Genomic DNA, 15,184 nt, shown 5'->3' on the forward strand with positions numbered 1-15,184 from the left:
CCTCGAACCTGCAGCCATCTGATATTTTGTTCAGTAATGAATATTATGTAGAAATTTGAAGAAAAGTCCAGCTACACAAACTAAAGTACAGGACTTAGGTATCATGTAAGTGATGTCATTGCTAAAAATACATCATCATTATTGTACAGCTAAAATACCAGCACTAACTAATAACTGAACTTTCTGTTTCAAATCTGTGTTAGCTTGAGATAGGAATCTACTCGGTGAGATAGGAATAATAATCAGTTAACAATTGCTGGATACCCACCTCTGTGCTTTGTCTGGTTCTGATTTTAGCAGTGAAACAAGTGTCTGGATATCTTTGTCTAAAAGAGCTGCTTGTATATCACTGTTAGACAACAAGTCTTGTATTTTCTTATCTTCTAGGCTGGTAGGTGCTACAATAAAACTACAAGATGAAATACATACAACATTGCGTGATATAAAATACCATTTGGTTGTGACTTAGTTGTGCTGGATAACTGTGTAAAGTGGTCTCCCATCATCGTGCAAAATTCTTGGATAAATTCTTGGACCTCGTGGTCATTTTTGAATTCATTCATTGCAGCTGCTTGGTCAGTATGGAACTTGCGCAGTGCTTCAGCCATCCTTGGGTCTGTGAACCGTCTTGCTAATTTTGGATTGGCCTCAATCTTCTGTAGCAAGTCATCAGTAACCCAGTCTGCAGTAGTGACCTAGTAAAACACAACTGTTATCATACAGCAACTTTGGCCAAACCGTGAGAATTGAGCAGAGGTGATTTCATTGCTTCTTGCACTTCAGGAAAACGAAGACTCGATGACGTATTTGAAGGCTTGATAAAAGGAATGTTATCGTCTGAGCTTTTCTCCTTTTTAGGCCGCTGTTGATTTAAGAAACCCTTCTTCATTCCAGCAAATCCACCATCTTCCGCTTGTTGTTGCCGTGTGGTGCTAGCCCTCTCGCTAGCCGAGGGCATGGGAGGCTCGTGCTCTGGTGGGGAAGTGTAAAAAGCAGAGCAATCTTCCAATGGCGGTACATCTAATTTAAAACGTAACGAAGATTGTTCTAAACAGCTGTAGTGTGTACCGTACCTTGATCGTCCTCAGGTGACTCTGACATTTTCGAGCAGCAGCGACGGGAACGAAGAAATTTCGCGGTATTTAATATTTTGCGGTTTCCTAATACTTTAATAAGGTTATGGTGAAAATTACTGTGCTGCAAATTATAATGCACAGGTGTTGATATGACTCACACTTCTGTGATAACGAAAACCAAATATCATGTGATATAAGTTATTAAAACCACAATCAAAAGTGTCGTGGACGCGAGTCATAGACGTTCAATCCGGGTTCAATCTTTGGCAGCTTGGATAATGATGGATTTCGATACAAAAACTGCAGGGTGGTATTTTCTGTTGTTTATATTCTCAGCCTTGTTTTTTCTACAATATGCCCGTACTGCAATAACGTGGGCGATCAGTCAATGGCAGTGGTGGAAATATGTGTGGTACTTGCGTGGTCTACCATCACCACCTCGACACTGGCTATTAGGCCACATGGCTGAGGTTAAGTAGCTTTGAAAGTGTGCAGCTTAATACAACCTGCACGTTTTGTTTCTCCAGTTGGGGAACGGAGAGAGGTCGATACAGTTTGGTGTCAAGTGTCATAGAGATTACCCTGACCTCTATGTGATGTTTATTGGACCAGTAACACCACAAGTGGTGATAACACATCCAGACTATCGGAAAATATTACTGAGGAGTACAGGTAGCTAGCTACTTACATGTCTTTGTGGGTGGGAGGCATGATGTGATATAAAGCAGCTCTTGTTATAAGTCCTAAGTTCCAGAGGAGGTTGGTCATGTGTCGTCACCATTCATCTCGTGATCTGAAAGAAATGTTGAATTTCATGTTGAGCTAATTCAACATTGACTTCTAACATTCTCTAAAGGACGAATTGTATATCCTTACCAGTGTGTTCCAGGCAAGCCTTAATTCTCAGTACAACGTACTCTTGGAACAATGAACTGATTGCATAATCACACGACATAAGGTTATGACACATGAACGACCTCTTCTGCCTGAGTTCATAAGTGTTCGTATAATTATCAAATTAGTTACAATGTTTGTGTTATTATATTGCAGAACCAAAATCAAAGTATTACAGATTTATAGCTGACTGGATTGGTGAGTGATGTACTGTAATCACACATTTAAGTTATTAGCACTGTCCATAGGAATGTTGGGTACATGTAACACTATAGTTCTCCTTCTTTAAAAAAAAAAGAGAAATTAAGTCATTGGCAGTAGTTGCCACATTTGTCTCTCAGACAAAGAAGCTCCAAGTGCTACACGACTCACCTGTGATAATGATAATACTGTGCAGCTTGTAGAATCCTGTCTGTTCACACTCTACATCACGTAATATCATTTAAAGCTTCACTCTGAAATGATTTTTTCCACATGCAAATATTTTCATTATTAGCTTGTTAGTACTTCATGCTAGTTGTCACCAATGCTATAAAAATATCAAAACTGAACTGTCATCACTACATTCCGGTATCATAGTTACATTATAACTTGTAAAACATTTACTAAAACTCTTTCTGGTTCTGGTAACAGTTGTATACAATGGACTGGGTTTTGTTTGTTTGTTTGTTTGTTTTGTTTTTTTTTACTTTTTAGGCCAAATATTTGGGAAACTGGTTAAGTCTGAATGTAGAAAGAGATGGGTGTAATTCTGTTACCTTGTACTACCTGTTCATTTTCAAGGTCACACTCAACTTATTTATTTTGTTGAGCAGGTATTGTTTGCTAATCAATCTTGAAATATATGCAGAAATGGTTGTCAGCTATGGGTAAAAGTTAATTCATTCATTTACAATTGAATTTCTTGGCATGATTAGTAGTAAGTTTCAGTGTGTGATGGTTACCACTCTTCTTAACGTGAGGCTTAACTGATTACACCATACCATGCATCCTAACACAACTTTTATCTGAGTCAGCAAAATTAAGTAGCTGATCTGTAACTTATTCCATCTATTTGTAGCTGATACATACACAGCTATTGAGCCATGTTCCAAGTCCTTGCTCTGGTTTTCCAGGATCACTTTTCACTCGAGATACTCTAATAGAACAGCTATCAATATCCTAATAGAGCAGTCAGTGACTAAAAATATATTTATAGCAGTCATCTTATTATTTTTATAGATGCAAAATTGTCTCCAGATATTCAGTCTCAGAAAGCAAAAATTTTTTTTGAAAAATTTCTGGGGCTAGCCTAACTGCAAATGTTGCACAACTATGATGTTGGTGGTGGTCATAGAAGTATGATATCACAGTTGCCTACCCAACTTGTAGATGCTTCCTCCGCTCCTGCATTTTGTGTGGCCATGGTAGACCACATATTCTACATTCAGTGCTAGAATAGTTGATCTAAAAAAAGTACACGAGCCCAGTATTCCAAACCATTAATTGTATGCAACCAACAATGGTTTTTAGATGACTGATCACATGTTTGGTAAGGGAAGCATCAAACAGTGTGGTAGTGCGAAAATACAGAAGTCCAAAATTGTCAAAATCAAATTTTGGAATTATTGTCTGCCTGCCTGCCTGCCTGCCTGCCTGCCTGCCTGCCTGCCTGCCTGCCTGCCTGCCTGCCTGCCTGCCTGCCTGCCTGCCTGCCTGCCTGCCTGCCTGCCTGCCTGCCTGCCTGACCACAGTTGTAAGGCTAGAAGCCAAATTAAGCAGCTCACAGTCCCCAATTCACGTCACAATACCAAACTCACTGGTGGTATTGCCTTTTCTGGTTCTGACAAGAGTCTGCCTTCCGTGCTTTACCTTTTTTTTATCTCCGGTTACATGGCTGCCTTCTTCATGCAAGGAAACCATACCAAGGTATTAGTTTTTCCATGTCAACAATTTCCATAGCAGAGCATAATATTATTAGATGTCACCAAACTATATGTAGCATTTACTCTACTGTATGAGGGAGAAGATACTTGTAGCTGGACATATAAAATGATTGTATTGCGACCACACCTTGATATGATCAAATCATGTTACCATGCCATTAGGCTTAGAGTATGGCAACCACACCCCCTAATGATCTAGCTGTAATCAGCTGCAGTTTTGCTGTAGAAAACAATATATGGCAACCATGTCCTTTAATCATCACAAAGTAAGTGGATACTCTAGTAAAGCAGTTGCAACCACACTTGTATATTTCTATACAAAAAGGCTAACAAACTAATTTATAAATGAATATAATGGATGAAAAATGATGGTAGCTATATATTACAATGGGATAATCACATTGAACAGATAGTGATAACATGTCATTGTAGGGATTTTCCCACATAGCTATATTGTAATAGCTACTATTATTCATTTCTCTTGTTCACTACTTTTAATTGCTGGAAATCCTACTTCATTCAATTGAACTACCACATAGCTGGTAATTTTCGAAGGGTTTTTATTTTCGAATGTTTCGAAGGGGCCCTTCTCTTCAAAAATAAATTCCCACAGGTGAAAACAACCATGCAACTTTCGGTGATTCGGTTGCGTATTCCTCAAGTTTTTACTTCAGTATTGCTAATGATAATGGGTAAACTGTATCATTACTGTGCCAATAACCAGAAAACAGGTGATTCAGAATGGGAATTGATGCCGTATACTCTAAAATCTTTAGTAGATAGCTAGCTACGATCAAGCCAGCGAATTTACTCCACTTGAGACTCCCCCAGTCTTTTCTCCGGTGCAGGAATTACTCCATCAGTAAGTCAGTTTTTGGCAAACATTCACGTATCTTCATAATTTGTTACACAAATTTCCATTTATTTGAAACTCACCCAGAATTCAAAATATGAACTCTTTGAAATTAAAATCCTTTGAAACTCAGATTTTACTTCTTGTGTGAAATTTTCTGGTTCGAAAATAACCCGCTATATGGTATAGGTGATATTGCATACTATGTAAACTGATCCAATTGTGTGTACCCTGCCATGTCAGTATCTCAGAAATGTTAATTATGATAATATGGACATTTTACAGGTGATGGCTTGCTGCTTAGTTCTGGGGACAAGTGGTTCAAGCATCGCAAGATGCTCACTCCAGCATTTCATTTTGACATTCTCAAGTCTTATGTTCCTGTTATGAATGAAGTGACACGCACTTTGTTAGTAAGTGATAATGGTTGTGTTATCAAGGTGGATGTTGGGGGGAATGAGTAATGAGAAAAAGTTGTAAGTTGGTGTTTCTAGTGGCCACATTTATCAGTTTAAGTATATTCAATATTGGTTTAATTGGAATATCAGTGAAATTCTATATTGGTAGCCATTTGTTACAACACTAGAGTATATCATGATTGTTCTGTGGTGCTCCATAATTAGGATATCTGGCAAGAACATGCAGACAAGGGGACATCATTTAATGTGGTAGACTATGCCTCACTGTACACACTGGATATTTTGTTGAGATGTGCCTTCTCTGACGACTCCAGCAGTTGTCTGGTTGAAAAGTGAGTTGTGTTCAAATGTATGTCATATTTGTCATGTACACTTCAATAGGGACCAAGTGCCTTATGTACAGGCTGTTCATAAACTGAGCAGAATTCCAATGGAAAGAGTGAGGTAACAATTAATATTGTGATTTGACTTTTAGTAAAGTAGGGTTCCAATCCAGCGATAAAAAGTAGTGAAACAAGAGATACGAATGATGGTAGCTACTGTATTATACACTACCCCATAATCAAAGTCTTTTAGGGATGCTTATAAAATTGAATGGAGCGGCCAAACTTGTGTTGACTTTGGTGACCAGTTGCCCACTGCAGCTGCTAGCAGAAAAAGACTGCAAATCTCACTTTTGATGATTGATTTGCCATACTTGCAATATTCAGGGTAATAGCCTGCAGGTCTTAACCATTTTAAAGAGCTACTATACAGGTAGTCTCATCCCCAGCTGCCCACATGCTCAAAGGTTGTCTGGTGACATTAATCCAATTTCTTGGCCCAAGAAGTATGTATTAATAGAGTAAATACCTGAAAAACTATCTTAGTAGTTGTATACAGGTCTTCATCTTCACCATTGATTATTTTTACTAAGTTGATCATGAATTACAAACGGGTTTTCTTCATGAAGTGTTAATCAGCATTTAGTAGTCACACCAGTGAGTTTTGTAAAGTAATACTCCTTTGAGTGGCTGGAAAGTTTATTCATTAGAATGTAAGCATGAATGGAACACATTTGTAACAATATTCCACTAGGTCACCAGACAACCTTTGCGTGATTGAGCACATGGGTAGCTGGGGACAAGACTAGCTAGCAGGTCTCTTAGTGGATTTTATAAAGACCTCGTTATCTTCAAAAGATCATGCATACCATTATCTAATTGTACTTACTGACTCAAGTTATTGGTCACCTACTGTGGCTGTCATGCATGGTACATACCAGTTGTGTCATATGCCCTTGTGATTTTCCAGACATGTAGATCCTTACCCTCAGTCCTACTCGTCCTCAGACTTGGCTGTACTAATCAGGCAAATGCATAAATTTGACAACTATTCATGCACTAACTGTATGCCAAGTGACCATTTTGTTTCAGTTTCAGCTGTGTTCTACCCATTGAGGTACCATGCTGTTTTTTTTTATATCTTGTAGGCTCCTGCCTTACCATATTGATTGGGTATTCAACCTTAGTCCTCTTGGCCGTAAATTTCACCACTGTGTTAAGATCCTTCATGAGTACTCAGAAAAAGCGATCGACAAAAGAAGGACACAGCTACTTGAGGTAAGATTGTTTGGGTACATTGTTAATGTAGATTGGACAGCTCTTCAGTTATTTTAATGTGTCGAACATTTATTTCTGTGACAATGGATCTTCATTTGTCTGAAGACCATATTGACAAGAGTGTTCAGATAAGTTGATTTATTCAGATAAAAGTGTATATACTAATTATGTTTAATTGAAATCAGAATTAACAAAAGTAATGAACTTGTTTAATTGTACTTATTATTATTTGCTTGCATTCCAGGGTACTGGTGGATTATCACGGAAATATACTGACTTTTTGGATGTCTTATTATTAGCTGAGGTATGTAAGAGCTTACAATGCTACACCAAAATGTATCTTATGAAATACAGCGACTAGGTCATACATTTTATTGCACTATTCTGTTATATGATTCATGTGTTTTTATTGATCTACGTGTATTTTACCACAGGATGAACAGGGATATAGTCTTACAGATGAGGAGATCAGAGAGGAAGTTAACACTTTTATGTTTGAGGGTCATGACACTACAGCAACTGGTTTGTCCTCTCTTGATACACAATATTTACATGTGATGAATACTTGTGCATGTAGCATTGTGTTGGACTTTGTACTGCCTGGCCACTCATCCTGATCATCAGGAGAAATGTAGAAAGGAGGCTCGTGAAGTTTTGTCTGAGAAAGATGATGTGACTTGGTAATGTTTCGAGTTGTTTGCTGTAGTGCACACACACACACACGCACACACACACACACACACACACACACACACACACACACACACACACACACACACACACACACACTACACTACACACACACTACACTATACACACACACTACACCACACACACACACTACACTTCACACACACAACACACACACTACACTAAACACACACACACACACACACACTCACCACTGTTACAATGATTGATTGGTGTAAAGTGTGGCTATGTGTATTGTATGTGCCAACTACACAGGGAAGATTTAAACAAGCTGGTGTATATTTCCATGTGCATCAAGGAATCATTGAGGTTATATCCACCTGTCCCATTTGTTGCTAGAGAACTAAAAGAAGATTACGTGTTTGGTGATTACAAATTAAGAAAAGGTACACAAGTCACTTGTAAACAATTATCACAGTTTTGTCAGTGTAACACATTGTGTTGATTAATGCATGTACATCTGTCAACATGTCAGGTACTAGTATCACTATTGGGATCAACAGTCAGCATCACAATCCCAGAATATGGCCTGATCCTGAAGTAAGTATACCACACATAAGTTATCAGCAAACACATATATATGTTAGCTGTACAAAGTGTCTGTACAGGATATATGTAATAGTTTTAATGGGATATGCATATTTGTGATCAGATTCGCAAAAAACATGCATTTTTAGAATTGTTTTATTTTATATATTAAATGATGGTATTACAGCATAGCTCGGTGGGAAAGTTCCTACTTTGGCACATTAGCTATAACAATTATTTTGTTCAATACCAAAGTAGGGACTTTCCCACCGAGCTATGCTGTAATACCATCATTTCACTATTTATTGCATAGATCCCTACTTCATGTTTAAATTGACAATTTTTTAAAACTCTAGTTTGTGTAGTTTTTTGTTGTAGCACAGCTAGCTACAGTGTAACTTGTGACTGCTCTATCATATAGTACAATAGTACTAGGGGCAGATCCAGAGTTTTGAAAGGAGGTGGGGGGGGGGTGCACTTTGCTGAAAAGTTGAAGAGAGAAAAAAAGGTTACAGCAATAATGGCTGTCCTTTATCAAATGTAAGTATATAAAGATCCTTATTCAGATCCTTATTCATAACTTCATAGTTAAGCTACACTGCCTCATGAACACTGTGACTGCTTTATTAGAGTGATTGACTGCTCTATTAGAGTATCTCGATCTTGTATGCAATTTTTTTTAAAAAAGGGATGAAGGAAGGGGGGGGCACGTTCCCCCTTTGCCTCCACCCTGGGTCCGCCACTGTTTACCAGTGTCCTCCTTTGTGTTCCATTCATCTTGGCTGACAGCAAAGGTGTTGATTTGGCATTAGCACATGATGGCTTCCCTTCGTAACAGAAATCGTCCGTATTTTTCTACTTTGATTACAGAGGTGTTTTTTTTCAGACAGTTCTTGATTTGTAATACTGTGTAACAGGTTGAACATAATTGACAGCGAAGCATAATGGATACTTCACTTTTCAGATGATAATTGGTATAATGGGGTGCACCGCACCATTTCTTTCTTTTGATGTGGTATTGCAGGGGTGCTTTTCGAGCAGTTCTTGATTCATAACGAGTTCAACATAGCTGACAACGAAGTGTATTAATGGATACTTCACTTTTCAGTTGATAATGCATGTGACACCATTTCTTTCTTTTGATGCGGTATGCGTGGGTTCACCAGTCATAATAATTTTATATTACAAAAAAAGTTAACAAACAAGTACACAAAAAATTGGAGTTTTCAACTAGAGTAGGGACCATAGCACATCGATAAAAGTACTGGAGTAGTGCATGATATTAAATCACAGTAAAATAATAAGAAGTACTGTATCCCTACTGTGCATTTCCGTTATGGTATCTTGAGCACAGTAGGGATATAACATTTCTTATTGTTTTACTGCAATTTAATATCATGGACTACTCCAGCTTGTTTCAGTACTTTTTATCGATGTGCTATGGTCCCTACTCTAGTTGAAAATTCTGTGTACTTGTTAGAATATCTGTTGTATTTATTAGAACGACTGTTGTATTAGAGTATCTCAAGTCAGCCAAGGGGCGTGCAGCTAGCTAGACCAATAAGGTTGAGGTCATCTTGTTTACTTTCTAGATTATTAAGAGGTGTGGTCTCCGTACTCTCTTGCTATTAATCCACCTAGATCTTTATTGTTTAATAGGTGTGGTCCCAAAACTATCGCAAACGGGATTCCCATCACGAAATTGCATATATCTAGCTAGTTTACCTCTTATAGTAGCGCCAGGACTGAAGTGCTTCTGAAATCCAGCTCTCTGTGGCATCTAAATATGCTGTTTAAAGAAAGTGTTGATATGGAAAATTAGTGTCTTGATATGGTTTTGTTGGATGAAGAAGAAGACATAAAGATAAAAGGAAAAACAAGCCGCAGAGGGAACACACTTGTCAGAACCCCAAAAGGCACATTCCACTGGTGAGTTTGCTATTGTGGTGTAAATGGTGGCCATGGGCTGCTTTGTTTGGCCTCTAGGCTTGCGACTGTGGTCAGGCTAAGTTGGACTAGGGGTCAAAGAAAGAAAAAAAAGTAGTGAAACAAAGGAATAGCTAAAAAGTGGAGAAACAAGGTAGATTGCCTAATACCTGCAGATATACTAGTGAACATTTAATCCCTAATTCAGTCTACTTTTCCTTCTACTTGTATTTATTACAAGTATAAGAAAAAATTAGGAATTTTAAATTAGAGTAGGGACAGTGTATAGTGCTGCAATAAAAAGTACTGAAACAAGCTGGATTGGAGTAGTACGTAATGTCCAAATACTGTAAAACAATAAGAAGTGAATATCCCTACTAGTAGAGCGGCATAGTGCGATAGTTGTGCAATTTTTGATACAATTATGAAACTTTCCATATAAGTTGTACTCCTTGTGACATAATTTTATGGATATAGAGCCATCGTATATTTGACCTTTGGTGACCTTTACAGCCATTTTTGTATTGAAAATTCATCATTTTTGTCTTTATCTCCCTGAGGCATCATTTTGCACGGTTTCAAATTAGCTAAAACAAACTACTCGGCTTTTATTTGAAATCAATAGGTGATTGCATTCCTAAGTTATGATCATTTATATTAACCATGAAATTCTATGAATTACTTGCCCATTAATAATTTACACCCCAAGGGCAAAGAATTTTATGACTTACTAAAATGATCATAACTTTGTAGTTGAATGAGATACAAACTTCAAACAAAAGTCAATATAGTTAATAGATCAACACCTTTAATTTGATACAATGTTTTAACAGTGTAAAATAATGCCTCAGGCAGATAGGGACAAAAAATGATTAATTTTCAGTGAAAAAATGGCTCTAAAGGTCACCAAATGTCAAATCTGTGATGGCTCTATATCAAAAAACATATGTCACAAGGAGCACAATTTGTGTGGAAAGTTTCATAATTGTATCACTAAGTGCACGAAATGCCCATTTTTTGGTGCTATGCCGCTCTACTATACTGTGCTATACTCAATGCACAGTAGGGATATTCACTTCTTGTTGTTTTACAGTATTTGGATATTATGTACTACTCCAATCCAGCACTTTTTATTGCAGCACTATACACTGTTCTTACTCTAATTTAAAATTCCTAATTTTTTCATTTGTTTGTGATTTTTTTTTGCAAGTTCATGACCACAAAATAGCCTACTTTCACTAAACCAGTCATAATACTTTAAGAGTTAATCACAGCACTATTATACTAGATTATGACTCATACAATAACAACTGATCAGTGGGCATGGCTCTACATAGGCCTGCAGACAATAATGGACATGGATTCGTGCATACCTACAGACTGATGAATGGGTGTGGCTACCATATGTCTACAGACAGATTATTTTACGTAGTGGGCGTGGCTCACAAAAGAAGCAGGGATACGCTATGACGTGTAGTAACACGTCCACATTTAATTTAGCAAGTGGGGTCAGACCCGAATAATCTGTAAAGCAGGACCTGGATGACCCGACTCGGTTTAATAGTGTTACTAAATAAACTATATTTATTGACTTACACATTGCTATATAGTTCGCTGCGAGTTGCTCTCACTGATCGATATCAACAGCAAGTCACGTACACGTGTGTTCAAAATAGTTTGGTGCACTTGGCAGCCAAGTGTATTTGAATAGTTTTGATGCAATATACACTGGTAGATGGAAGCCATACTGTAGTCTATTAACACTCATCAGTAGAACATTGACTGATGGCCATGGTAAAGAAGGATAAAAGGTAAGACAATAGCGCAAGCATTTTATGTTTATCAATATACCAAAAGTTTTTTCTTAAGCGATCTAGAAACGTTTCTGCGAAAGAAGTAGGGCTGTAGCTATAGCCAGTTTTCCGGTACACTTGACTGAAGGCGTCAGGCAGGTAGGTAGTAGAAAGTTCCATTGACTAATTTTTTTTTTATTCTGTAGCAACTTGACAGAAACGTTTTGGGTCGATCTGAAGACATTTTTGGGCTTGGTTTTACCCAACCAATACTATCATGTCGTTGTGAGGAAAAATCGCGGCAGGTTTTTGGGTTATATTATATCACAGATCACCCCCACACCTTCGATGTCCCTATTATACAGTACTATTGTACTGTATGATAGTTTATAATAATATGTAACAGTAAATGCATAACATAGCAGTGGCAATAGTGAATAATAAGTACTATATTGCTTTTAAAAGTAACTACCCAAAGGATGATAAACTCTATTGCAAAGGCACCAAATTCTATCCCAAATGCAACAAATTTAATTGTAAAAAAAAATTAATGTTTTGTTTTAGAAATTTGACCCACTACGGTTCAGCACTGAGAATGTCAAATTACAAGATTCTTTTGCATTTGTTCCATTTTCTGCTGGCCCACGGTAAGAGACTAGTTTCATTGTTTTACTGTGTGAGTATTGTAACTTGTCCTATTGTGTGCAGAAACTGTATTGGTCAAAACTTTGCCACACAAGATTTGAAAATAGCTTTGGTCCATATTATCAATCGGTAAGTGATTACAATGTGTTATTAGTGTATTTTGTTTTATGGCTCTGATTTTTAGCATGTATGTAGTGTTATAAACTACTAGTGTAGTGGTCAAATAAAGTGTAGCTTAGAGAATGAAGTGCTTTGAAACTAGTTGGGTTCCATTTTGTTTCTGTGTGTTCTCATATTAGGACATTTTTTGTTTTGTTGAGTACTAATTTTCCAAACATGGAAGTTTCTAATTATGTAACTGTTTGATATATCTGGAAAGTTGTGGTATATGATAGGTTTCACATTGAAGTTGACTCTTCTCATACTGTTGAAAGGATTAGTGCTTTAGTTCTGCGAGCAACAAATGGAATCTATTTAAAGGTTACTTCATTATAAAATCATTTGTAATTTTATAATTCTATGTAGTTGTTTATTACAATAAATTCTTATTATGGTATTTTTTGGTGTAAAATATCTACATTAGCACAGTCTCTTTGTAAATAAAGTTTATTGGAATCAACCAGATGTTTGAGTGAGGAATATTGCACAACTGTTCTGTGCAATGTTACACTGTGTGGTTTACGTGGTTACACTGTTACTACTAATTATCCTATACATGTATGTTCACCTGATTGCTGGTTTCTATTAACTACCCAGTTGATTTCCAAAACTTGTATTTGGCAGTACAAGTGAGTTACAAGTATTTAAAATATAGCCCAAATACATTTAGTATTGTACATTTCAGGCATGAAAGCGTATTTATTAAAAAGTAAACACGGGTGTTCCAGTATTGGGAGAGAGCCTGTGTTTTCCTATTTATTATTACTGGAGGCTACAGGTGAATGAAAACAAATCGTAGTGCTTCAGTTGTAGCCTAGGACTGGATGATCAAGTATAAAGTATATCAGGAATTGAGAGTATTTCTTGTGAAACAAATTGTTTGCATGTTTTGGGGTAATAAAGTGGTTGGTGGTATTGTTCATAGAGCAATTATCAATGTGTCAAACAGAAGTGCTGATGTATCAAACAGCTGCAGGACAGAACTACTGCTTATGCAACTTTTATAATACAGTAATGGTTGGGAAATCAGGTGTAAGATATTATCTATACTTTGTTACCTTATATGATTCTCCTGTTGGTGTATTGAATAAATAAACACTAGGGTACAGGGTTTATATCACTGTATTGTGGGGCATGTGTTTGTGCTTGGTATCAGTGATGACTTGCAGCAAATGTTGCTACTACTAGCTTATATGTAGCAATGCATACATGTTGTATGTCGTAGTAGGTTTCTTTCCAAAACTGCTGTCACAAAGCTATTGATATGCTTTGTGGCTGTATAGTCACCACTATGCAGTAGCTACAATTTGTCCATATCTGGGGTAGTCAATAAGAAAATTTGGAAGTTATGACATCAACCTTGATTAGTGTAATGACTGACATCTCCACCTAAAGGAGGTAGTGTTTTACCGATCACAATTATTATATGCTTGTTGTAAAGATGATTTGTCACAATGTCATGTTTACCGTGTAGACATTGGTGTCCACTCCACACGCTACAATTGTACGTAAAATACTCAGTTAACTATTTTGTCTGCTAAATACTTAGCTATAGACATTGTGTTGACTACAGAATTTTTCTTCTTGGCTATATCATGTGACATTAAGGTATAGTATAGCCAATCAGCCATGGTTGATTGCTAAGCTAAATATTTATATCTAATGGCTTCTGCTGGATCCAAAGTCGGAGGAAGCTCACTTTTAATGTGGAGAATTTCATTACAATAAATAACAGATTTTTAACAATCTTACTTTTTAGTATTAGAAGAAAGAAATAGCAGTTGTCTCTCATCAATTAAGCAATTTTTATATAAGATATCAATCCACAGAGTGTCCACAGGCTCCTGAAGCAAATGGTCATGCTATGCACACACATGCATATCAGTCCACATGTTCAGAATCATTCCATCTGTTTGCTGTCTGGCATCACCTCTGTCAATTCCAACATTCCGACTCTGTCATTGCACAAACAATGGATTGGTTGTGCTTGAGAACATTTTTAATGGAATCCTACATGTGCAAAGTGGAGTCATACAACACACATTTACATTCTGCTCAGGAGAGTAGGTTGTAGTTACCAATGGAAACTTTACTGCATGTGTGTTTCTAAAAGGTTCTTGAATTATGTTATAACGAATCAGCATTTATGGCACTTAATGTTGTTTGCTGATTGGGTCACCACTGGGTCTAAGATTTTTAACTAGCACTAGTACCTGTCCTATCATGCAGGTTAGTTACTGTACACTAAGAACTGGCCAGGATTTTCTTTGTAGCTACACAGCTGCCAAGGTTTATCCCTTTTTTGTAATCAAGCAACAACAGGTTAAGCATAAAGAATTAATGAGTGGTTTTGAAAGACAGATTACTGTAATTGACCAACACGCTTAGGCTAAAATCATGACATAGCTTCACCATGGCCTTCAACATGACACTGAACACATAACCATTCACTGAACATCACATGTGATTTTGCACTTACACTGATCAAAAGTAGCTATGAAGCAAATATTTGCCATTAATTTACATACGCTATGGTGGACTAACTGGTAATTAACATATAGTTGCTGGAGCTACTAGCTCAGTATACAATATATTTTGTGCCACATGCAGTAGCTCGGATAGTTAGTTATACCATGCAGCACTGACTGAATTAC

The 15,184-nt window shown here is 37.1% G+C and overlaps 2 protein-coding genes across 2 annotated transcripts; one reads left to right on the forward strand and one right to left on the reverse strand.

Annotated features, from left to right (window-relative positions):
* Window positions 1–94: 94 nt before the first annotated feature.
* LOC136244212 (uncharacterized) lies at window positions 95–1,266 on the reverse strand. The gene is made up of 5 exons (XM_066035762.1): window positions 1,074–1,266; window positions 739–1,020; window positions 452–682; window positions 269–398; window positions 95–217 (listed from the first exon to the last, which is right to left on the reverse strand). Exons 1-5 carry the CDS (start codon window positions 1,099–1,101, stop codon window positions 139–141), a joined length of 750 nt encoding a protein of 249 aa, XP_065891834.1. The 5' UTR covers window positions 1,102–1,266; the 3' UTR covers window positions 95–138.
* On the forward strand, window positions 1,123–12,927 carry LOC136244211 (cytochrome P450 4A6-like). Its single transcript, XM_066035761.1, has 15 exons — window positions 1,123–1,546; window positions 1,604–1,748; window positions 2,127–2,168; window positions 5,034–5,161; window positions 5,372–5,499; window positions 5,549–5,611; window positions 6,639–6,768; window positions 7,013–7,072; window positions 7,203–7,290; window positions 7,346–7,448; window positions 7,735–7,865; window positions 7,955–8,019; window positions 12,291–12,373; window positions 12,435–12,500; window positions 12,767–12,927. Exons 1-15 carry the CDS (start codon window positions 1,355–1,357, stop codon window positions 12,864–12,866), a joined length of 1,524 nt encoding a protein of 507 aa, XP_065891833.1. The 5' UTR covers window positions 1,123–1,354; the 3' UTR covers window positions 12,867–12,927.
* The last annotated feature ends 2,257 nt before the right edge of the window (window positions 12,928–15,184 follow it).

Source organism: Dysidea avara, chromosome 14 (assembly GCF_963678975.1).
Source record: "Dysidea avara chromosome 14, odDysAvar1.4, whole genome shotgun sequence".
NCBI classification, from domain to species: domain Eukaryota; kingdom Metazoa; phylum Porifera; class Demospongiae; order Dictyoceratida; family Dysideidae; genus Dysidea; species Dysidea avara.

Coding starts and splice junctions, on each gene's coding strand:
- LOC136244212 (XM_066035762.1), bottom strand. CDS start 1,101: ATGTCAGAGTCACCTGAGGACGATCAAG. Junction 1,021..1,073: donor GTCACCTGAGGACGATCAAG/GTACGGTACACA, acceptor GTTTTAAATTAG/ATGTACCGCCATTGGAAGAT. Junction 399..451: donor AACTAAGTCACAACCAAATG/GTATTTTATATC, acceptor GTTTTATTGTAG/CACCTACCAGCCTAGAAGAT.
- LOC136244211 (XM_066035761.1), top strand. CDS start 1,355: ATGATGGATTTCGATACAAAAACTGCAGGGTGGTATTTTCTGTTGTTT. Junction 5,162..5,371: donor AAGTGACACGCACTTTGTTA/GTAAGTGATAAT, acceptor CTCCATAATTAG/GATATCTGGCAAGAACATGC. Junction 7,291..7,345: donor TCATGACACTACAGCAACTG/GTTTGTCCTCTC, acceptor TTGTGCATGTAG/CATTGTGTTGGACTTTGTAC.